The sequence below is a fragment of the Salmo trutta genome, chromosome 19 (genome assembly GCF_901001165.1).
Source record: "Salmo trutta chromosome 19, fSalTru1.1, whole genome shotgun sequence".
In the NCBI taxonomy this organism is placed as follows: domain Eukaryota; kingdom Metazoa; phylum Chordata; class Actinopteri; order Salmoniformes; family Salmonidae; genus Salmo; species Salmo trutta.
Window position 1 is genome coordinate 7522985 of NC_042975.1, and position 24097 is coordinate 7547081.

A 24097-nucleotide genomic window follows, 5' to 3' on the forward strand; every position below is an offset into this window, starting at 1 on the left:
GAAACAACAAATCAAATCAAATCAAATGTATTTATATAGCCCTTCTTACATCAGCTAATATCTCAAAATGCTGTACAGAAACCCAGCCTAAAACCCCAAACAGCAAGCAATGCAGGTGTTGTGTCACGTCCTGACCATAATAAGTTGTTATTTTCTATGGTAGAGTGGTCAGGGCATGACAGGGGGTGTTGATGTGTTTTTGTGTTCTGTTTTCTATTTCTATGTTGTAGTTCTAGTTTGTCTATTTCTATGTTGGGGTTTATTGGGTTGACCTCCAATTGGAGGCAGCTGGTCCTCGTTGCCTCTAATTGGAGGTCATATTTAGTAGGGGTGTTTCTTCATGTTGTTTGTGGGTGATTATCTTGTGAGTAGTGTGTAATCCTCTCTGTGTCACGGTTTGTTGTTTTTCTTAGTTCAAGTATTTATGTATTGCATCACGTTTCACAGTTAAAATAAATATGTGGAACACAAACGCTGCATCTTGGTCCACTCCTTATCACAGCCGTGACAGAATCACCCACCACCGAAGGACCAAGCAGTGTGGAAGGGAGCAGCAGGAGGATTGGATTAAGCAGCATACCCAGGAGGAGCAATGGATCCTGGGCCAGGGAAAGGATGGAATGGAAGACGTCCTGGACATGGGAGGAGGTAATGACAGGGGACAAGACCCTGCCATGGAAGCAGGTGTAGACAGCACGGGAGGAGTGGCGATATTACGAGGAGCTAGCCCAACGAAGGAAGCACGAGAGGCAGCACCCAACTTTTTTTTGGGGGGGGCACACGGGCAGATTTGCTGGGGCGGTTTTAAGACCTGAGCCAACTCCCTGTGCTTACCGTGGGGAGCGAGTGACTGAGCAAGCACCTTGTTATGCGGTGGTGCGCACTATGTCGCCAGTGCGCACTCACAGCCCGGTGCGCTCGGTGCAAGCTCCTCACCGTTGCCATGCGAGAGTTGGCCGTCAGCCAGTGACACAGCCGTGACATGTTGAAGCACGGTGGCTAGGAAAAACTCCCTAGAAAGGCCAAAACCTAGGAAGAAACCTAGAGAGGAACCAGGCTATGAGGGGTGGCCAGTCCTCTTCTTGCTGTGCCGGGTGGAGATTATAACAGAACATGGCCAAGATGTTCAAATGTTCATAAATGACCAGCATGGTCAAATAATAATAATCACAGTAGTTGTCGAGGGTGCAACAGGTCAGCACCTCAGGAGTAAATGTCAGTTGGCTTTTCATAGCCAATCATAGCCACTCCTGCTGTCTCTAGAGAGTTGAAAACAGAAGGTTTGGGACAGGTAGCACGTCCGGTGAACAGGTCAGGGCTCCATAGCCGCAGGCAGAACAGTTGAAACTGGAGCAGCAGCACGGTCAGGTGGACTGGGGACAGCAAGGAGTCATCATGCCAGGTAGTCCTGAGGCATGGTCCTAGGGCTCAGGTCCCCCAAGAGAGAGAAGGAAAGAAAGAAAGAATTAGAGAGAGCACACTTAAATTCACACAGGACACTGGAGAAATACTCCAGATATAACAGACTGACCCTAGCCCCCCGACACATAAACTACTGCAGCATAAATACTGGAGGCTGAGACAGGAGGGGTCAGGTGACACTGTGGCCCCATCCGATGATACCCCCAGACAGGGCCAAACAGGCAGGATATAACCCCACCCACTTTGCCAAAGCACAACCACCAGACCACTAGAAGGATATCTTCAACCACCAATTTAGCTATAAAATAGTGTAATCTAGCTATAATGATAGTGAAGCTTTAGTCTGGTGTAACACTTTTGTTTTATTTATTCATCAACAAGGAATCAATAGGCTACATACTTCCTGCAAGTCCTGTCCATCACTAAAATCAAATCAAATGCTGTGTCTGTCACTCGAAACTCTCTCCCCCACTGACGATACTGTCTGCACTAGAGTATCTAGCATCCTGCTAACATATTTTTGCTCCTTGATGCATCTAGGAAGCAACCACTTACTAGGCAGAATGGGGGGACTAGCGTAATCTGGTGTAATCTGGCTCTAATGATAGTGTAGCTATAGTCTGGTGTAATCTGGCGCTAATGATAGTGTAGCTATAGTCTGGTGTAATCTTGCTCTAATGATAGTGTAGCTATAGTCTGGTGTAATCTGGCTCTAATGATAGTGTAGCTATAGTCTGGTGTAATCTGGCTCTAATGATAGCGTAGCTATAGTCTGGTGTAATCTGGCTCTAATGATAGTGTAGCTATAGTCTGGTGTAATCTGGCTCTAGTGATAGTGTAGCTATAGTCTGGTGTAATCTGGCACTAATGATAGTGTAGCTATAATCTGGTGTAATCTGGCGCTAATGATAGTGTAGCTATAGTCTGGTGTAATCTGGCTCTAATGATAGTGTAGCTATAGTCTGGTGTAATCTGGCTCTAATGATAGTGTAGCTATAAAATAGTGTAATCTAGCTATAATTATAGTGAAGCTTTAGTGTGGTGTAATCTGGCTCTAATGATAATGTAGCTATAGTCTGATGTAATCTGGCTCTAATGATAGTGTAGCTATAGTCTGGTGTAATCTGACTCTAATGATAGTGTAGCTATAGTCTGGTGTAATCTGGCGCTAATGATAGTGTAGCTATAGTCTGGTGTAATCTGGCTCTAATGATAGTGTAGCTATAGTCTGGTGTAATCTGGCTCTAATGATAGTGTAGCTATAGTCTGGTGTAATCTGGCGCTAATGATAGTGTAGCTATAGTCTGGTGTAATCTGGCTCTAATGATAGTGTAGCTATAGTCTGGTGTAATCTGGCTCTAATGATAGTGTAGCTATAATCTGGTGTAATCTATCTCTAATGATAGTGTAGCTATAGTCTGGTGTAATCTGGCTCTAATGATAGTGTAGCTATAGTCTGGTGTAATCTGGCGCTAATGATAGTGTAGCTATAGTCTGGTGTAATCTGGCGCTAATGATAGTGTAGCTATAGTCTGGTGTAATCTGGCTCTAATAATAGTGTAGCTATAGTCTGGTGTAATCTGTCTCTAATGATAGTGTAGCTATAAAATTGTTTAATCTGGCGCTAATGATAGTGTAGCTATAATCTGGTGTAATCTGGCTCTAATGATAGTGTAGCTATAGTCTGGTGTAATCTGGCTCTAATGATAGTGTAGCTATAGTCTGGTGTAATCTGGCGCTAATGATAGTGTAGCTATAGTCTGGTGTAATCTGGCTCTAATTATAGTGAAGATTTAGTGTGGTGTAATCTGGCTCTAATGATAGTGTAGCTATAAAATTGTGTAATCTGGCTCTAATGATAATGTAGCTATAGTCTGATGTAATCTGGCTCTAATGATAGTGTAGATATAGTCTGGTGTAACCTGGTTCTAATGATAGTGTAGCTATAGTCTGGTGTAATCTGGCTCTAATGATAGTGTAGCTATAGTCTGGTGTAATCTGGCGCTAATGATAGTGTAGCTATAGTCTGGTGTAATCTGGCGCTAATGATAGTGTAGCTATAGTCTGGTGTAATCTGGCTCTAATGATAGTGTAGCTATAGTTTGGTGTAATCTGGCTCTAATGATAATGTAGCTATAAAATTGTGTAATCTGGCGCTAATGATAGTGTAGCTATAATCTGGTGTAATCTGGCTCTAATGATAGTGTAGCTATAAAATGGTGTAATCTGGCACTAATGATAATGTAGCTATAGTCTGGTGTAATCTGGCGCTAATGATAGTGTAGCTATAGTCTGGTGTAATCTGGCTCTAATAATAGTGTAGCTATAGTCTGGTGTAATCTGTCTCTAATGATAGTTTAGCTATAAAATTGTGTAATCTGGCACTAATGATAGTGTAGCTGTAATCTGGTGTAATCTGGCTCTAATGATAGTGTAGCTATAGTCTGGTGTAATCTGGCTCTAATGATAGTGTAGCTATAGTCTGGTGTAATCTGGCGCTAATGATAGTGTAGCTATAGTCTGGTGTAATCTGGCTCTAATTATAGTGAAGATTTAGTGTGGTGTAATCTGGCTCTAATGATAGTGTAGCTATAAAATTGTGTAATCTGGCTCTAATGATAATGTAGCTATAGTCTGATGTAATCTGGCTCTAATGATAGTGTAGCTATAGTCTGGTGTAATCTGGTTCTAATGATAGTGTAGCTATAGTCTGGTGTAATCTGGCTCTAATGATAGTGTAGCTATAGTCTGGTGTAATCTGGCTCTAATGATAGTGTAGCTATAGTCTGGTGTAATCTGGCGCTAATGATAGTGTAGCTATAGTCTGGTGTAATCTGGCGCTAATGATAGTGTAGCTATAGTCTGGTGTAATCTGGCTCTAATGATAGTGTAGCTATAGTCTGGTGTAATCTGGCTCTAATGATAATGTAGCTATAAAATTGTGTAATCTGGCGCTAATGATAGTGTAGCTATAATCTGGTGTAATCTGGCTCTAATGATAGTGTAGCTATAAAATGGTGTAATCTGGCACTAATGATAATGTAGGAATAGTCTGGTGTAATCTGGCTCTAATGACAGTGTAGCTAAATAATGGTGTAATCTGCCGCTAATGATAGTGTAGCTATAGTCTGGTATTATTTGGCACTAATGATAATGTAACTATATCCTGGTGTAATCTGTCTCTAATGATAATGTAGCTATAGTCTGGTGTAATCTGGCTCTAATGATAGTGTAGCTCTAGTCTGGTGTAATCTGTCTCTAATGATAGTGTAGCTATATTCTGGTGTAATCTGTCTCTAATGATAGTGTAGCTATAAAATAGTGTAATCTAGCTATAATTATAGTGAAGCTTTAGTGTGGTGTAATCTGGCTCTAATGATAGTGTAGCTATAAAATTGTGTAATCTGGCGCTAATGATAGTGTAGCTATAGTCTGGTGTAATCTGGCTCTAATGATAGTGTTGCTATAGTCTGGTGTAATCTGGCGCTAATGATAGTGTAGCTATAGTCTGGTGTAATCTGGCGCTAATGATAGTGTAGCTATAGTCTGGTGTAATCTGGCGCTAATGATAGTGTAGCTATAGTCTGGTGTAATCTGGCTCTAATGATAGTGTAGCTATAGTCTGGTGTAATCTGGCTCTAATGATAGTGTAGCTATAAAATTGTGTAATCTGGCGCTAATGATAGTGTAGCTATAATCTGGTGTAATCTGGCTCTAATGATAGTGTAGCTATAGTCTGGAGTAATCTGGCTCTAATGATAGTGTAGCTATAGTCTGGTGTAATCTGGAAGTAATGATAGTGTAGCTATAGTCTGGTGTAATCTGGCTCTAATTATAGTGAAGATTTAGTGTGGTGTAATCTGGCTCTAATGATAGTGTAGCTATAAAATTGTGTAATCTGGCTCTAATGATAATGTAGCTATAGTCTGATGTAATCTGGCTCTAATGATAGTGTAAATATAGTCTGGTGTAATCTGGTTCTAATGATAGTGTAGCTATAGTCTGGTGTAATCTGGCTCTAATGATAGTGTAGCTATAGTCTGGTATTATTTGGCACTAATGATAATGTAACTATATCCTGGTGTAATCTGTCTCTAATGATAATGTAGCTATAGTCTGGTGTAATCTGGCTCTAATGATAGTGTAGCTCTAGTCTGGTGTAATCTGTCTCTAATGATAGTGTAGCTATATTCTGGTGTAATCTGTCTCTAATGATAGTGTAGCTATATAATAGTGTAATCTAGCTATAATTATAGTGAAGCTTTAGTGTGGTGTAATCTGGCTCTAATGATAGTGTAGCTATAAAATTGTGTAATCTGGCTCTAATGATAGTGTAGCTATAGTCCGGTGTAATCTGGCGCTAATGATAGTGTAGCTATAGTCTGGTGTAATCTGGCTCTAATGATAGTGTTGCTATAGTCTGGTGTAATCTAGCGCTAATGATAGTGTAGCTATAGTCTGGTGTAATCTGGCGCTAATGATAGTGTAGCTATAGTCTGGTGTAATCTGGCTCTAATGATAGTGTAGCTATAGTCTGGTGTAATCTGGCTCTAATGATAGTGTAGCTATAGTCTGGTGTAATCTGGCTCTAATGATAATGTAGCTATATTCTGGTGTAATCTGGCACTAATGATAGTGTAGCTATAAAATTGTGTAATCTGGCGCTAATGATAGTGTAGCTATAGTCTGGTGTAATCTGGCTCTAATGATAATGTAGCTTTATTCTGGTGTAATCTGGCGCTAATGATAGTGTAGCTATAAAATTGTGTAATCTGGCGCTAATGATAGTGTAGCTATAATCTGGTGTAATCTGGCTCTAATGATAGTGTAGCTATAGTCTGGTGTAATCTGGCTCTAATGATAGTGTAGCTATAGTCTGGTGTAATCTGGCGCTAATGATAGTGTAGCTATAGTCTAGTGTAATCTTGCTCTAATTATAGTGAAGATTTAGTGTGGTGTAATCTGGCTCTAATGATAGTGTAGCTATAGTCTGGTGTAATCTGGCTCTAATGATAGTGTAGCTATAAAATTGTGTAATCTGGCGCTAATGATAGTGTAGCTATAATCTGGTGTAATCTGGCTCTAATGATAGTGTAGCTATAGTCTGGTGTAATCTGGCTCTAATGATAGTGTAGCTATAGTCTGGTGTAATCTGGCGCTAATGATAGTGTAGCTATAGTCTGGTGTAATCTGGCTCTAATTATAGTGAAGATTTAGTGTGGTGTAATCTGGCTCTAATGATAGTGTAGCTATGAAATTGTGTAATCTGGCTCTAATGATAATGTAGCTATAGTCTGATGTAATCTGGCTCTAATGATAGTGTAGCTATAGTCTGGTGTAATCTGGCTCTAATGATAGTGTAGCTATAGTCTGGTGTAATCTGGCGCTAATGATAGTGTAGCTACAGTCTGGTGTAATCTGGCGCTAATGATAGTGTAGCTATAGTCTGGTGTAATCTGGCTCTAATGATAGTGTAGCTATAGTCTGGTGTATTCTGGCTCTAATGATAATGTAGCTATAAAATTGTGTAATCTGGCTCTAATGATAGTGTAGCTATAGTCTGGTGTAATCTGGCGCTAATGATAGTGTAGCTATAGTCTGGTGTAATCTTGCTCTAATTATAGTGAAGATTTAGTGTGGTGTAATCTGGCTCTAATGATAGTGTAGCTATAGTCTGGTGTAATCTGGCTCTAATGATAGTGTAGCTATAAAATTGTGTAATCTGGCGCTAATGATAGTGTAGCTATAATCTGGTGTAATCTGGCTCTAATGATAGTGTAGCTATAGTCTGGTGTAATCTGGCTCTAATGATAGTGTAGCTATAGTCTGGTCTAATCTGGCGCTAATGATAGTGTAGCTATAGTCTGGTGTAATCTGGCTCTAATGATAGTGTAGCTATAGTCTGGTGTAATCTGGCTCTAATGATAATGTAGCTATAAAATGGTGTAATCTGGCACTAATGATAATGTAGGAATAGTCTGGTGTAATCTGGCTCTAATGACAGTGTAGCTAAATAATGGTGTAATCTGCCGCTAATGATAGTGTAGCTATAGTCTGGTATTATTTGGCACTAATGATAATGTAACTATATCCTGGTGTAATCTGTCTCTAATGATAATGTAGCTATAGTCTGGTGTAATCTGGCTCTAATGATAGTGTAGCTCTAGTCTGGTGTAATCTGTCTCTAATGATAGTGTAGCTATATTCTGGTGTAATCTGGCTCTAATGATAGTGTAGCTATAAAATAGTGTAATCTAGCTATAATTATAGTGAAGCTTTAGTGTGGTGTAATCTGGCTCTAATGATAGTGTAGCTATAAAATTGTGTAATCTGGCTCTAATGATAGTGTAGCTATAGTCTGGTGTAATCTGGCTCTAATGATAGTGTAGCTATAGTCTGGTGTAATCTGGCTCTAATGATAGTGTAGCTATAAAATTGTGTAATCTGGCGCTAATGATAATGTAGCTATAGTCTGATGTAATCTGGCTCTAATGATAGTGTAGCTATAGTCTGGTGTAATCTTACTCTAATGATAGTGTAGCTATAGTCTGGTGTAATCTGGCGCTAATGATAGTGTAGCTATAGTCTGGTGTAATCTGGCTCTAGTGATAGTGTAGCTATAGTCTGGTGTAATCTGGCTCTAATGATAGTGTAGCTATAGTCTGGTGTAATCTGGCGCTAATGATAGTGTAGCTATAGTCTGGTGTAATCTGGCGCTAATGATAGTGTAGCTATAGTCTGGTGTAATCTGGCTCTAATGATAGTGTAGCTTTAGTCTGGTGTAATCTGGCTCTAATGATAGTGTGGCTATAGTCTGGTGTAATCTGGCTCTAATGATAGTGTAGCTATAGTCTGGTGTAATCTGGCGCTAATGATAGTGTAGCTATAGTCTGGTGTAATCTGGCGCTAATGATAGTGTAGCTATAGTCTGGTGTAATCTGGCTCTAATGATAGTGTAGCTATAGTCTGGTGTAATCTGGCTCTAATGATAATGTAGCTATAAAATTGTGTAATCTGGCGCTAATGATAGTGTAGCTATAATCTGGTGTAATCTGGCTCTAATGATAGTGTAGCTATAAAATGGTGTAATCTGGCACTAATGATAATGTAGGAATAGTCTGGTGTAATCATGCTCTAATGACAGTGTAGCTAAATAATGCTGTAATCTGCCGCTAATGATAGTGTAGCTATAGTCTTGTATTATTTGGCACTAATGATAATGTAACTATAGCCTGGTGTAATCTGTCTCTAATGATAATGTAGCTATAGTGTGGTGTAGTCTGGCTCTAATGATAGTGTAGCTCTAGTCTGGTGTAATCTGTCTCTAATGATAGTGTAGCTATATTCTGGTGTAATATGGCTCTAATGATAGTGTAGCTATAAAATAGTGTAATCTGGCTCTAATGATAATGTAGCTGTAGTCTGATGTAATCTGGCTCTAATGATAGTGTAGCTATAGTCTGGTGTAATCTGACTCTAATGATAGTGTAGCTATAAAATGGTGTAATCTGGCACTAATGATAATGTAGGTATAGTCTGGTGTAATCTGGCTCTAATGACAGTGTCTTTGGTTAATATGTTGTGAGAATGATAGAGCACCACATCTCACCACAATAAACTCAGTAACAAATCAGATTTTTTGTACCAAGGCTGCAGAACATGAGGGGATTACCATTACTTCAATTCACGTAAAGAGCGTGAGTTTAGGCCAAAGAAGTGAAATGTATCGAGCTCTGGCTCTGATTCATGATTAGGTCTGGCTCCAGTTCTAGCCTGGAAAAGTGACTTGTCTCGATGCTCTTAAAAGTCAATATGCATTATCACTGTTGTCAACACGGCGTGCTTCGGGCAAAGATAAGGTTGCGTAAGACTGTCCCAACTGGACGGACAGTCTTTATTTGATCCTCTCTGTAACCAAAGCAAATCTCACCAGCTAGAGAGCAGGCTGCCAGACGAGAGAGCCTCAGCTGCCCTCAGCTGGTTTTCACTAGGGAGCCAGAGAATCAGAGAGGATCATTCACTTTCGGAGCGTTCTGCATCTCCCAACAACAACAAAAAAAAACAGGAGAAAAAGCTCTTTTTCTCACTGCTGAGTGCAGGCAGTGGTGCAAACAATCTCCATGGAGCACAATCCAAGGTCCGTTATCATGAATAGCCCACTGGGCACAAACTGGTTAAATCAACATTGTTTCAATGTCGTTTGTCAACGCATTGTGACGTGGAATCTACCCGTGAAAAATACATCAGAACTGTTGTTTTGTGAAATGTCAACCACATGATTATGTCATCATGTTAACCAATTTTCAACATAGACAAACCTTGTGTAAAATATCTTGAATGTGTACCTTTGAAACAACGTCAAATCATCAACGTAATTTCCACTAAAATCCCCAAATAACAATAAGCTGAGCAGCACCTCCTGCTGGAGAGTTGATTTATCTACAGCTATCCTTTTAGTCTCCCATCCAGGATTTTAAACAAGCCCAGCTTTGATATTTGCCACTGACTTACCAATGTGCTATTGTGAGAATGAGTGTTGAGAACCTCCACTTACTGGATTCACTATTCATGTCAAAGTCATTCCAAAGGGTAAGTTGAACAGAGCAAATTAAATATAATCATACTTTATCAATTATATATCATCAATGGGGCTATTTAGGCCAATTTGGCATTTGGGAAGTAATCAACATCTATTGTTTAAATTCAGTCCAGGATTAAACTAAAAATAGACAAAACATATATTCTGAATATACAAAACAATAAGAACACCTGCTCTTTCCATGACATAGACTGACCAGGTGAATCCAGGTGAAAGCTATGATCGCTTATTGATGTCACTTGTTAAATCCACTTCAAGGGAGGAGACAGGTTAAAGAACGATTTTTAAGCCTTGAGACGATTGAGACATGGATTGTGTATGTGTGCCATTCAGAGGGTGAATAGGCAAGACAAAATATTTAAGTGCCTTTGAACAGGGTATGGTAGTAGGTGCCAGGCGTACCAATTTATGTAGAGAACTGCAACGTTGCCGGATTTTTCACACTCGACAGTTTCCCATTTGTATCAAGAATGGTCCACCATCCAAAGGACATCCAGCCAACCTGATACAACTGTGGGAAGCATTGGAGTAAACATGGACCAGCATTCCCGTGGAAGGCATTGAATTGAGGCTGTTCTGAGGGCAAAAGGGGAGAAATGTAATATTAGGGAGGTGTTCATAATGTTTTGAACACTCAGTGTATTTATTCAACTTTAAAATGAGTAACACATCCTTGGCCACATTTTGAGGTTACTGTAACAATAAATGTCTTCTTATGAAGTCATAGAAAGTGTGCATGTTCAAGATGGCATGCAAATGTCCTAGGTCTGTGGAGATCTTCACAAATGCTACAATCATCTGTGCAGAATCTCAAATTGCAATGACCAACCACATGCATCAAGTACAGTTGAAGTCGGAAATTAACATACACCTTAGCCAAATACATTTAAACTCAGTTTTTCACAATTCCTGACATTTAATCCTAGTAATAATTCCCTGTTTTAGTTAAGTTAGGATAACAACTTTATTTTAAGAAGTGAAATGTCAGAATAATAGTAGAGAGAATTATTTATTTCAGCTTTTGTTTCTTTCATCACATTCCCAGTGGGTCAGAAGTTTACATACACTCAATTAGTATTTGGAAGCATTGCCTTTAAATTGTTTAACTTGGGCCAAACGTTTCGGGTAGCCTTCCACAAGCTTCCCACAATAATTTGGGTGAATTTCGGCCCATTCCTCCTGACAGAGCTGGTGTACCTGAGTCAGGTTTGTAGGCCTCCTTGCTCGCACACGCTTTTTCAGTTCTGCCCACACATTTTCTATAGGATTGAGGTCAGGGCTTTGTGATGGCCATTACAATACCTTGACTTCGTTGTCCTTAAGCCATTTTGCCACAGCTTTGGAGGTATGCTTGGGGTCATTGTCCATTTGGAAGACCCATTTGCGACCAAGCTTTAACTTCCTGACTGATGTCTTGAGATGTTGCTTCAATATATCCACATAATTTTCCTGCCTCATGATGCCATCTATTTTGTAAAGTGCACCAGTCCCTCCTGCAGCAAAGCACCCCCACAACATGATGCTGCCACCCCCGTGCTTCACGGTTGGGATGGTGTTCATCGGCTTGCAATCCTCCCCCTTTTTCCTCCGAACACCGATGGTCATTATGGCCAAACAGTTCTATTTTTGTTTCATCAGACCAGAGGACATTTCTCCAAAAAGTACGATCTTTGTCCCCAGGTGCAGTTGCAAACCGTAGTCTCCCTTTTTTATGGCGGTTTTGGAGCAGTGGCTTCTTCCTTGCTGAGCGGCCTTTCAGGTTATGTCGATATAGGAAACTTTTTTACTGTGGATATAGATACTTTTGTACCTATTTCCTCCAGCATCTTCACAAGGTCCTTTGCTGTTGTTCTGGGATTGATGTGCACTTTTCGCACCAAAGTACATTCATCTCTAGGAGACAGAACGTGTCTCCTTCCTGAGCGGTATGACGGCTGCGTGTTCCCATGGTGTTTATACTTGGGTACTATTGTTTGTACAGATGAACGTGGTACCTTCAGGTGCTTGGAAATTGCTCCCAAGGATGAATCAGACTTCTGGAGGTCTAAAAAAAATTCTGAGGTCTTGAGCTAATTTCTTTTGATTTTCCCATGATGTCAAGCAAAGAGGCACTGCGTTTGAAGGTAGGCCTTGAAATACATACACAGGTACACCTCCAATTGTGTCACAAAAAATGTCGTACTCGTCGCAGAAAATGTCGTACTGGAGAGAAGAGGACCAAGACGCCGCGGGAATATGGATACTCATATTTTAATTACAAAAAAGGAGTAAAGCATCCACTTGACAAAACAATAAGAGATACTCACAACAGTGCAACAGTTCTGCAGGCTATTAAACGCAGTGCAAAAACAACTACCCACCACCCCAAAGAAAAACACACACACCTATATAGGACTTCCAATCAAAGGCAACTCAACACACCTGCCTTCAATTGGAAGTCCCAATCACCAACACAAACATTCACACACACAAAACTGCCACGTCCTGACCCCAAAACTAATACAATAGCTCCATCTGCTGGTCAGGACGTGACAAATTGACTCAAATGATGTCAATTAGCCTATCAGAAGCTTCTAAAGCCATGACATCATTTTCTGGAATTTTCCAAGCTGTTTAAAGGCACAGTCAACTTAGTGTATGTACACTTCTGAACCACTGGAATTGTGATACAGTAAATTATAAGTGAAATAATCTGTCTGTAAACAATTGTTGGAAAGATTATTTGTGTCATGCACAAAGTAGATGTCCTAACCAACTTGCCAAAACGATAGTTTGTTCACAAGAAATTTGCGGAGTGGTTGAAAAACAAGTTTTAATGACTCCAACCTAAGTGTAAGTAAACTTCCGACTTCAACTGTATTTAAAAAATCTAAATTGCAATCCAGGGTTATTTGGTTTTGCTATTAGATGAAGCACAGTCATAACACTTTTAAGGTGTTGTATAAATTGACCAAATATCTGACATTGTATTCCCATTTAAACTTTGCTGTGCTTTTAAATGTTTGAAAGCACAGTGATAACACATTTAGTTGACAACTAAACCAAAAATCAGATATTGATTTTCCATTGGAATTTGGTTGTACTTTTAGATGGTTGAAGCATTGTGGTAACAGATTGGGAATTCAACAAACATTTGACTGTCTTTTTGAGTGGGTGAAAATAGATTGTAATCTCATTGATCAACGTATCAAACCAAATGTTACCCAATTCTCCACGTTGAAATTACGTGGTGTGCCCAGTGGGAGGAATTTTTTATAGCTAGTATACTCTACTTAAATACACTGGAGGGTAATGATAAAGAGATTAAAGGTACATGGGGACAAGGATATAAAAGAACTGTCGAGTCTTGTATTGCCTTTGTATCTCCTAGCGAGAAAGATGTGTATCTTGAAAATAATAAAAGAGACTTCTGGTATCTTTTCCATTGGAGGACAAATGGCCCTGGCTGTTACAAGGATAAATGTGCTTGTGATTTAGATAGGAACAACATAGCATACACAGTAAAGACTAATAAAATCTGCACAAAATACAGATGTGGAATCTTAATTTGATCACCAAAAAATTGTAAAACTTGTAGTGCATTCGAGGTTTAAAAAGGCTTCTCAAGTTTGTAATTTCCACTTTGAAATTTCAGACTTGATTTCCCCTTAAGAAAAATGTACAATCCCTGCAAAAAATATCCATTAATTATAATCCACATAATAATTCACATTTCCTGTTGATGCAGGAAAAAATGTACGCTGTAACAAACTGTCTCAAATTAAGATCCTACATCTGTTTAATCAGAAACAGATGTAAATTCAAATCCGCTTAATACGAGTAATTCCAATTAGGTTTATTTTTGAAGTTCAAACAACAACAAAGCGTTCTCCCTGCAAACACAGGTGCAACAGAGAAACTTTTACCAGTTCTCCAGATCAAGTCTTCCTCTTGTAGATTTGAATCACTGTTTTGGTTTTCTTTCTTCACTGAACAGACATGTCTAGATGAATAAAGGCAGATGACTCGCTAGCAGGTAAACAGCCATGTCTAGATGAATAAAGGCAGATGACTCGCTAGCAGGTGAACAGCCATGTCTAGATGAATAAAGGCAGATGACTCGCTAGCAGGTAAACAGCCATGTCTAGATGAATAAAGGCAGATGACTCGCTAGCAGGTAAACAGCCATGTCTAGATGAATAAAGGCAGATGACTCGCTAGCAGGTAAACAGCCATGTCTAGATGAATAAAGGCAGGTGACTTGCTAGCAGGTAAACAGCCATGTCTAGATGAATAAAGGCAGATGACTCGCTAGCAGGTAAACAGCCATGTCTAGATGAATAAAGGCAGGTGACTTGCTAGCAGGTAAACAGCCATGTCTAGATGAATAAAGGCAGCTGACTTGCTAGCAGGTGAACAGCCATGTCTAGATGAATAAAGGCAGATGACTCGCTAGCAGGTAAACAGCCATGTCTAGATGAATAAAGGCAGATGACTCGCTAGCAGGTGATATACATCAAAGCGATCTCTATTGATATAGACAGTGTGTATACCGCACCTTTGCTGCAGTTCTTTATCAAATAATTTTTATGGCAGCAGCTCCTGTCTTTTCAGATCCCTACAATAGACTTCTATCGGATAACAAGCAAACCACTTGCAGAGAGAAGCCACAATGAGTGACAGTGCAGAAATGATTGAGCCTCACTATGGAATGAAAGAAAAGATATACACAGACAAATAGAGACGTGAACGAGATAAAAAGAACACCTTATTAAGAGCATCAATGAATGGTTGCAAAGATAGCTGTCACCAACATGGCACTGCGTTGCATTCCTGATGTGACAATTACCCCATCTCTTCTCACTGTTCTCATTCAAATAGCACTGCATTTATTTTTATAACCCGTTTTATACAGTGCTGTGCAAAAAAGTATTTGCCCCTTTCTGATATTCTTGATTTTTGCATATTTTTTATACTGAATGTTATCAGATCTTCAACCAAAACCTAATATTAGATCAAGGGAACCTGCGTTTACAAATAACAAATAAAAGATATACTTATTTTATTTATTTAATTAACAAAGTTATACAACACTCAATTCCCCTGTGTGAAAAATAATTGCCCCCTTACACTCCAAAAAGTTGACTCAAGTTTGTCAAAAAGCACCTGGAAGTACCTGGATGATAATCAAGACACTTGAAGAATGTTCCATGAAGAGACGAGTCAAAAGTACAACTTTAATGACGACATGGGTCCCATTATGGCAATCAAATCAAATCACATGTTCACCTCTCCTCCTCTTTCCTTTTCCTCTCCACCTAACCCTACCCTAACCCTACCCTAACCCTACCCTAACCCTACCCCTACCGTAACCCTACCCTAACCCTACCCTAACCCTACCCTAACCTAACCCCACCCTAACCCTAACCATACCCTAACCTAACCCCACCCTAACCCTACCCCTACCCTAACCCTAACCTAACCCTACCCTAACCCTACCCCTACCGTAACCCTACCCTAACCCCACCCTAACCCTACCCCTACCCTAACCCCACCCTAACCCTACCCTAACCCTACCCCTACCGTAACCCTACCCTAACCCTACCCTACCCTAACCCTACCCTAACCTAACCCCACCCTAACCCTACCCTAACCCTACCCCTACCCTAACCCTACCCTAACCCTACCCTAACCCTACCCTAACCCTACCCTAACCCTACCCCTAACCTAACCCTACCCTAACACTACCCTTACTCTAACACTACCCTAACCATAACCCTAACCCTACCCTAACCCTACCCTTACTCTAACACTACCCTAACCATAACCCTAACCCTACCCTAACCCTACCCTAACCTTACCCTAACCATAACCCTAACCCTACCCTAACAATAACCCTAACCCTACCCGAACCCGAACCCAACCCCTACCCTAACCCCAACCCTAACCCTACCCTAACACTACCCTAACACTACCCTTACTCTAACCCAACCCTAACCCTACCCTAACACTACCCTTACCCTACCCTACCCTAACCCTACCCCAACCCTAACCCTACCCCAAAACTACCCTAACCCTACCCTAACCCTACCCCAACCCTAACCCTACCCCAAAACTACCCTAACCCTACCCCAACCCCAACCCTACCCCAAAACTACCCTAACCCTACCCTAACCATAACCCTAACCCAACCCTAACCCTACCCTACCCCAAACCCTCCCCCTACCCCAACCCCAAACCCTACCCTAACCCTACCCTAACCCTAACCCTACCCTAACACTACCCTAACCCTAACCCTACCCTAACCCTAACCCTACCCTAACCCTACCCTAACCCTAACCCTACCCTAACACTACCCTAACCCTACCCTTACTCTAACCCAACCCTAACCCTACCCCAAAACTACCCTAACCCTACCCTAACACTACCCTTACCCTAACCCTACCCTAACCCTACCCCAACCCTAACCCTACCCCAAAACTACCCTAACCCTACCCCAACCCTACCCCAACCCTAACCCTAACCCTAACCCTACCCCAACCCCAACCCTAACCCTAATCCAGGTGGATAGCAACATGTAAGACCTTAGCTCCACTTGGTATGAATGGTAAAGAGGAGGATAAAGCATTGACAGTGGGAGTTAGTGAGGGCCTAATTAAGAGAGCCGGAGGGGCCACCGACATGAGGAGGAAGTTCAATAAAAAACAATGTGTTTATTTGCTCAATCTGGTTTTGTCGTTTTTTATATTTAATTGTATTATATCAAGCACTTTAACATAGCACTTATCTTTGTACCACTTAATCCCTTCATCCCTTGGTGTGATTTCCAATTATGTACTTATTGAATTATTTATCTATTCATTTATTGATCCAGTTTGCATGTTTTATTATACAAAATGTGTTTTAAAATGAAACTTGTTTACCCCCAGCACTTTATCAACAATTGTCTTCCCCCTGTTGTTGAGCTGTGATGGGTGACCCTTCAGAGCTCTCATCTTTCCATGTTCTCCCACCCTCTCCAGACCGGTCTGATGTACTTTTGTAGAAACAGGGCAGAAAGTTGCAATAGGCCCGTACAACCCAAGGTTTAATACCAGCATAAACAGAAACTCTCATAAACCTAACATGTTCACCTTTCCTTTACTTTTCCTCTCCACAGTTTGTTCACAGTTTTCCAAAGGAGTCTATGCCATCATTGGATTGTATGACAGGAAGACCATGAACATGCTCATGTCGTTCTGCGGGGCTCTCCACGTCTGCTTTGTGACACCCAGTTTCCCAATTGAAACCAACAACCAGTTTGTCATCCAGCTGAGACCGGAGCTTCAGGAGCCCCTCATTGCCCTGATCCAGCACTACAAATGGACCAAGTTTGTCTACATGTATAGCTCTCATTCAGGTACTGGTCATCATTCTCTCACATTTCTTTGTCTTTACAAGTGGAACCTCTTGAGCAGGTTAAACTATACAGTAGGCTTGACGTCACATAGTCTCACAATACACTGGTAAGAGCACAGTTGGACTGATGTCAAGCTCAAGCATCTCTGCAAGTGTTATTGTAGATATTTTTCAAGTAGCCTAGCTGTTATTTAGTCTTTGTGGATATGTTGTGGATACTTGTTAGATGTAGCCTATCTCGGTTCAGGATGACATTCATTGAAATGGTGTATAGTCAGACTAGTCCATATTAAAGTTTGCTTTACTATTTTGTCTCTAACATATACTATACTGTATATGGTATGATATATTGTCCTATAACATCTGTGGATGCGTTTGAGTTTGGTATTCTAAGCTGTTAAATCTACAGTATTATTTGGTATTTTTAGCTGTTAAATCTACAGTATTATTTGTAATTCTTAGCTGTTAAATATATTGTTTGTTATTCTGCCAGAAGCTCCTCTAGATGTGTAAGCTGTACTCTGTAAACTGTATATCCTCAATGCACATTTTGTGCTTGGATGGGCATATATGACTGCAATGGTCTCCTATGGGAAATGAGCCCCTGGTGCGTGTACCTCTTCAATTTGCAGCCACTCAACTGTGACCTTCACTCATCTTCAGTGCCATCAGAAACAGATGCAGCTAGAAGGATATGTTAACTGTTTAATGATGCAGAGTCTGGTCGGAGAAGTGTATGTGCCCAGGACAAAGGCCGCAGACTGAAGGGCATGACCCGAAGATGAACAAATATAATTACATAATGTGTAACTTGCTTGCTTATCTTCATTTTACACGGTATATGATCTGCACCGAAGGGCTTCTTTGACCAAAGATAGTTTCATTGAGTAAAAATGTTTCCTGGTGAGATGTTCATGCAGCGGGACAAATGCTCCATGGATTTATTTAGCTAGTCTTAGCACTTCAGTCTTGGACAAGGAACTCAAGGTTGCTGACTTCTTCATGACAGATCTGAGAGCCCCACCTGTTGCTTGGATGCAGCACTGCACAGTCGGTGGTTATTTAAGCCTTTTAGGAAACTTCACTCCAATCTTAATGTCAGTGACTCTGTGTCTGTGTTATATGTGTGTACGTGGGGTTACATTACATATGTACTTTTCAGGAAATGACGCTGAAGCCAGAGCTCGGGGTGTTTGGTATAATTTCCCTTTACCTATTGGAATTGTTTAAGGGCGTTGCATAGAGCCAGTCAAACATGTCCTTAGGTAAGGGAATAATTTACGAGTTTTACAGTAGTTTGAAGGCATGTAATGCAGAAAGAGTCTCTGGTTACCATGGAGACGACCTGATTCGCTGAATGAGTGTGTCTCATCAAAGAGATCGCATTTATTTTGGGAGATCGCCAAATAAAACTTCTACATTCAAGACAGGAGAAACAAATTGATTAAGAAGATAATAAAACATTTAATTTAGTTACATTTCTCTAAATTTCTTTCTATTACATTCTAGCACGTCAAGCTAACTTACAACGTAGGTAGCTAGCTAGCCAGTTAGCTTTGTAGCTATGGATTGTGCACCTTCCAATGTTTAGCTACCTAGCTAGCTTGCTGGTTGATGTTTTCCTTTTGAAACCAGGGCAGAAGAAAGCAACATTCACCTCCACAAATGCTGTTTACATTGATATCCATACTGAATGAAGCAAAAGACCTCATAGGGAACCCTTAACTTTTTCACTTAATTTAAGGAGGAAATTTACCATAAAATGTTTCAAAGTTAAGGAAACTTTAAGTCAAAAGATAAGGGGGAAATTAACTTAATTAGATGCTTTATGGAACCGGGCCCTGGGCTAGAGAAGCAACATAGTCCTGCTCAGTATTGTGACACCTCAAGACTAGACTCCAGAGCATAGTTTGGTAACTATACGACAAGACATGGTTCCCCTTAAGGTCTAAGTAGTACAGTGTGATTGCTCTCACAGACTACAAGATGACTGTAAAAGGTTTTACTTGTACGTTAGACTTTTTGATGTATGTAGCTATGTGATGTGTTTTATTCTTTGTTCTCCCCGTGACTCTAGAACTGGAATCGAGTTCCTTGGCTCCTCTTCTGACTGACTGCATCCCACAGTGCAGTCCCAGGGGGAGAGTGGGTGGTGGGTAGTTCCTCATCCTACTGACTCCATCCCACAGTGCAGTCCCGGGGGGAGAGTGGGTGGTGGGTAGTTCCTCATCCTACTGACTCCATCCCACAGTGCAGTCCCAGGGGGGGTGATTAGATTAACCCTTGTCTTCCTGCCTTGCCATCTCACACATATGTTTGCTATTGTAAAAAAGAAGATAAATCTATCGTTTCACAACAAAAGCTCATCATCTTAAGCTAGACAGGGTCTATATAAGTACCAAGATCCACTTGAACAATGACTGCATACAGGTGTTCAAAAATGTACACTGTACACAAATAGAGACTGCGGGAATGTAATTTGCGTTTGTGCGACATTTGAGAGAAGCTGTGATAGGCAGATCTGTGAGACCAGCAGAAAAAGGGGCTGATAGAAGCCCAGGCTGCATTCCCTGCCAATCCTAACGTTTCACTTGCTTATCTGCACTGCTGCAGTGGCGTGATGCGTCGCTAACACTACGCAGATAGAGCACAGCTTTTGTCTCTCTCTCTAGTCTATCTGCAGGTTAGTCCCAGCTAACAACAAGCATTCCCATAACTTTGAAGAATGTTCCCTTAAGAGTCTCATTAGGCCATTAGCTAATGTTTTCATAGGAATGTTCCCATGATGTGCAAGCAATGTTTCCAATAGACCATTCTCTTATTTGTCAAATATAACTTATCCAGAACGTGGTTACCATGTTCTCAGAATTTAAGATATTAATGACCTAGACATGTTTCATTGGAACGTTGAATGAACATTCATGTGTCCGGTTTTCTGTGGGTTAGGAGAATATTCCATCAATGTCCCAGTCACATTCTGACCATAGAAAGCGTTTATTTTCTATGGTAGAGTAGGTCAGGGCGTGACAGGGGGTTTTGTCTAGTTTATTTCTTTCTATGTTGGTTCTAGTTTCTTTTTTCTATGTTGGGGGTTTTGTCTAGTTTCTGTATTTCTATGTGGGGTTTTAGTTTCTGTATTTCTATGTTGTTTTTTGGGATGATCTCCAATTAGAGGCAGCTGGTCATTGTTGTCTCTAATTGAGGATCATATTTAAGTTGTTGGTTTTCCCACTAGGTTTTGTGGGAGGTTATTTTGTGTAAGTGTATGTTGCACCTCTTCCTCATGGTTTGTTGTTTTCTTTATGAGTTTATTTGTATGTCTTGTATAGTTTCACAGTTAAAATAAAATGTGGAACGATCCCCCCCGCTGCGCCTTGGTTCCATTCTTCAGACAATCGTGACAGAATCTCCCACCAAAAACGGACCAAGCAGCGTGGTCAGGAGGACAGGACCTGGGAGGAAATCCTGGATGGGGCAGGACCCTGGACAAGGCCCGGGGAGTATCGCCGTCCAAAGAAGGAGATTGAAGCAGCGAGAGCAGAACGGCAATATTACGAGGCGTTATACCATCAAGGCAAGCACGACAACGACGGAAGGGTTTGGTGGAGTCAGGCTTGGGACCTGAGCCAACTCCTCGTGCTTACCGTGGAGAGCTGAGGTGTGAACCAGAGCCAGTCAGGGAGATGAGTGAGGAACTCGACGCAAGATTCCGGAGAGAGGTGTTGGCATTGAGAGTGCTGCAGAGCGGGCGTGTGACCTGTCAGGCACCATGTTTTGCGGTGATATGCACGCTGTCTCCAGTGTGTCCTGTGCCAGCGCCCCGCACTTGCCGGGCTAAAGTGAGCATCCAACCAGGACGGATTGTGCCAGCCCTACGCTCCAGACCTCCAGTGCACCTCCACAGCCCAGTACGCCCTGTGCCTGCTCCTCGTACTCGCCCTGAAGTGCGTGTCACCAGTCTGGCGCCAGCCCCACGCATCAGGCCTCCAGTGCGCCTGCCCATTCCAGTGTGTCCTGTTCCTGCTCTCCGCACTCGCCCTGAGGTGCGTGTTACCAGTCTGGCGCCACCTGTGCCAGCCCCACGCATCAGGCCTCCAGTGCGCCTGCCCATTCCGGTGTGTCCTGTTCCTGCTCCCGGCACTCGCCCTGTGGTGCGTGTTACCAGTCTGGTGCCACCTGTGCCAGCCCCACGCATCAGGCCTCCAGTGCGCCTTCCCAGTCCAGAGCTTCCGGCGACAGTTCCCAGTCCAAAGCTTCCGGCGACGTTTTACAGTCTGGAACCTCCCGAGACGGCCCACAGTCCGGAGCCTCCCGAGACGGCCCACAGTCCGGAGCCTCCCGAGACGGCCCACAGTCTGGAGCCTCCTGAGACGGCCCCCAGTCCGGAGCCTCCTGAGACGGCCCCCAGTCCGGAGCCTCCTGAGACGGCCCCCAGTCCGGAGCCTCCAGCGACGTCCCCCAGTCCGGAGTCTCTAGCGGCGGTCTGCAGTCCAGAGCCTCCGGCGATGATCCACAGTCCAGTGACACGAAAGCGGAGGGATCAGCTGGCGGAGCGGGGCTATGCCCCGAACCGGAGCCACCTCTTATGCTGGAGGATCCGCGGGATGAGAAGGTTCTTCGTCCTGCACCAGAGCCGCCACCGACATTAGACACCCACCCTAACCCTCTCTGTTTTTTTTGTTGGGGTTTTGTCTAGTTTCTGTAGTTCTATGTGGGGTTCTAGTTTCTGTATTTCTATGTTGTTGTTTTTTGGATGATCTCCAATTAGAGGCAGCTGGTCATCGTTGTCTCTAATTGGGGATCATATTTAAGTTGTTGGTTTTCCCACTAGGTTTTGTGGGAGATTATTTTGTCTAAGTGTATGTTGCACCTCTTCGTCACGGTTTGTTGTTTTGTTTATGAGTTTATTTGTAGGTCTTGCATAGTTTCACAGTTAAAATAAAATGTGGAACGATACACACGCTGCGCCTTGGTCCCATTCTTCAGACAACCGTGACAGTCCCACCAAACATACACAGAACATGGTTCTCAGAACATAAGATATGAATGTTCTAGACAAGTTTTATGGGTGTCACGAGCGGAATGAACCGTTTAAGGAGTGAGTCAAGCGCAGGAGACTGAGGTCCGTTGGAACAAACTTAATTTAATAATCCAATGGCAAGATCCATATATGGCTGAGAGCATAACAGTCAAAAATGACTTAAACGAAGCTCCGCTCAAAAGGCAGACGGGGCGCAGCCCGGCAACCCTAATGCCTATACAATAAAAGTAACACCACACGTAACAAAGAACAATCCCGCACGAATCCTAGCTAAACACAGACAGACTAAATACCCCCCCACTAATGACAAACACAAAACAGGTGCAATCACAAAACAGACATAACTAACAGACACTGAAACACAGATCGGTGGCAGCTAGTAGGCCGGCGACGACGACCGCCGAGTGCCGCTCGACCGAGGAGAGGCGCCACCTTCTGTGGATGTTGTGACAATGGGAATGTTGCAAGAACATTTGTATCAAACAAATATGTCATTATACGTAATGTCTTGTTACTGTTGCCGAGCATATCAATGCCCTGATTGGTGACCCGCTGATCCATTCATATGTCTTTGTCTGTTGGCAAGGATAGAGATACTCACACCAACAGTGTTTTTAACGTTGTGTTTTCAACTTAAATATTTAACACACTTTGACATACATGATTACATTGTGTATGTTCATTTATACTTTATAATTATTATTCAAGATGTCCTCACCTGTCACGTCCTGACCAGTAAAGGGGTTATTTGTTATTGTAGTTTGGTCAGGACGTGGCAGGGGGGTATTTGTTTTATGTGGTTCGGGGTTTGTTGTGATATGTGTTTATATAGAGGGGTGTATAGAGGGGTGGTTAGGGTGTTAGTCATGGATGCCGGTGGCCTGGAGATATCCCTTATTGGGACAGTGGTTAGGGTGTTAGTAATGGATGCTGGTGGCCTGGAGATATCCCTTATTGGGACAGTGGTTAGGCTGTTAGTCATGGATGCTGGTGCCCTGGAGATATCCCTTATTGGGACAGTGGTTAGGGTGTTAGTCATGGATGCTGGTGGCCTGGAGATATCCCTTATTGGGACAGTGGTTAGGGTGTTAGTCATGGACGCTGGTGGCCTGGAGATATCCCTTATTGGGACAGTGGTTAGGGTGTTAGTCATGGACGCTGGTGACCTGGAAATATCCCTTATTGGGACAGTGGTTAGGGTGTTAGTAATGGATGCTGGTGGCCTGGAGATATCCCTTATTGGGACAGTGGTTAGGGTGTTAGTCATGGATGCTGGTGGCCTAGAGATATCCCTTATTGGGACAGTGGTTAGGGTGTTAGTCATGGATGCTGGTGGCCTGGAGATATCCCTTATTGGGACAGTGGTTAGGCTGTTAGTCATGGATGCTGGTGCCCTGGAGATATCCCTTATTGGGACAGTGGTTAGGGTGTTAGTCATGGATGCTGGTGGCCTGGAGATATCCCTTATTGGGACAGTGGTTAGGGTGTTAGTCATGGATGCTGGTGACCTGGAGATATCCCTTATTGGGACAGTGGTTAGGGTGTTAGTCATGGACGCTGGTGGCCTGGAGATATCCCTTATTGGGACAGTGTTTAGGGTGTTAGTCATGGATGCTGGTGGCCTGGAGATATCCCTTATTGGGACAGTGGTTAGGGTG

The 24097-nt window shown here is 42.2% G+C and overlaps 1 protein-coding gene across 5 annotated transcripts in view; it reads left to right on the forward strand.

The window, feature by feature from the left end:
* LOC115153917 (glutamate receptor 1) overlaps positions 1-24097 on the forward strand; it is a 93621-nt gene that overhangs the window by 17742 nt on the left and 51782 nt on the right. For 4 of the 5 annotated variants that reach the window (XR_003867790.1, XM_029699594.1, XM_029699592.1 and 1 more), the window contains exon 3: positions 17160-17399. Coding sequence is in view for 4 of the 5 variants with exons in the window: in XM_029699594.1 (XP_029555454.1) it covers positions 17160-17399 (240 nt within the window). In the remaining variant the exon portion in view is untranslated. Of the gene's footprint in view, positions 1-550; positions 649-17159; positions 17400-24097 lie in introns of those variants that run through there. The other variant, XM_029699596.1, reaches the window with a different exon arrangement.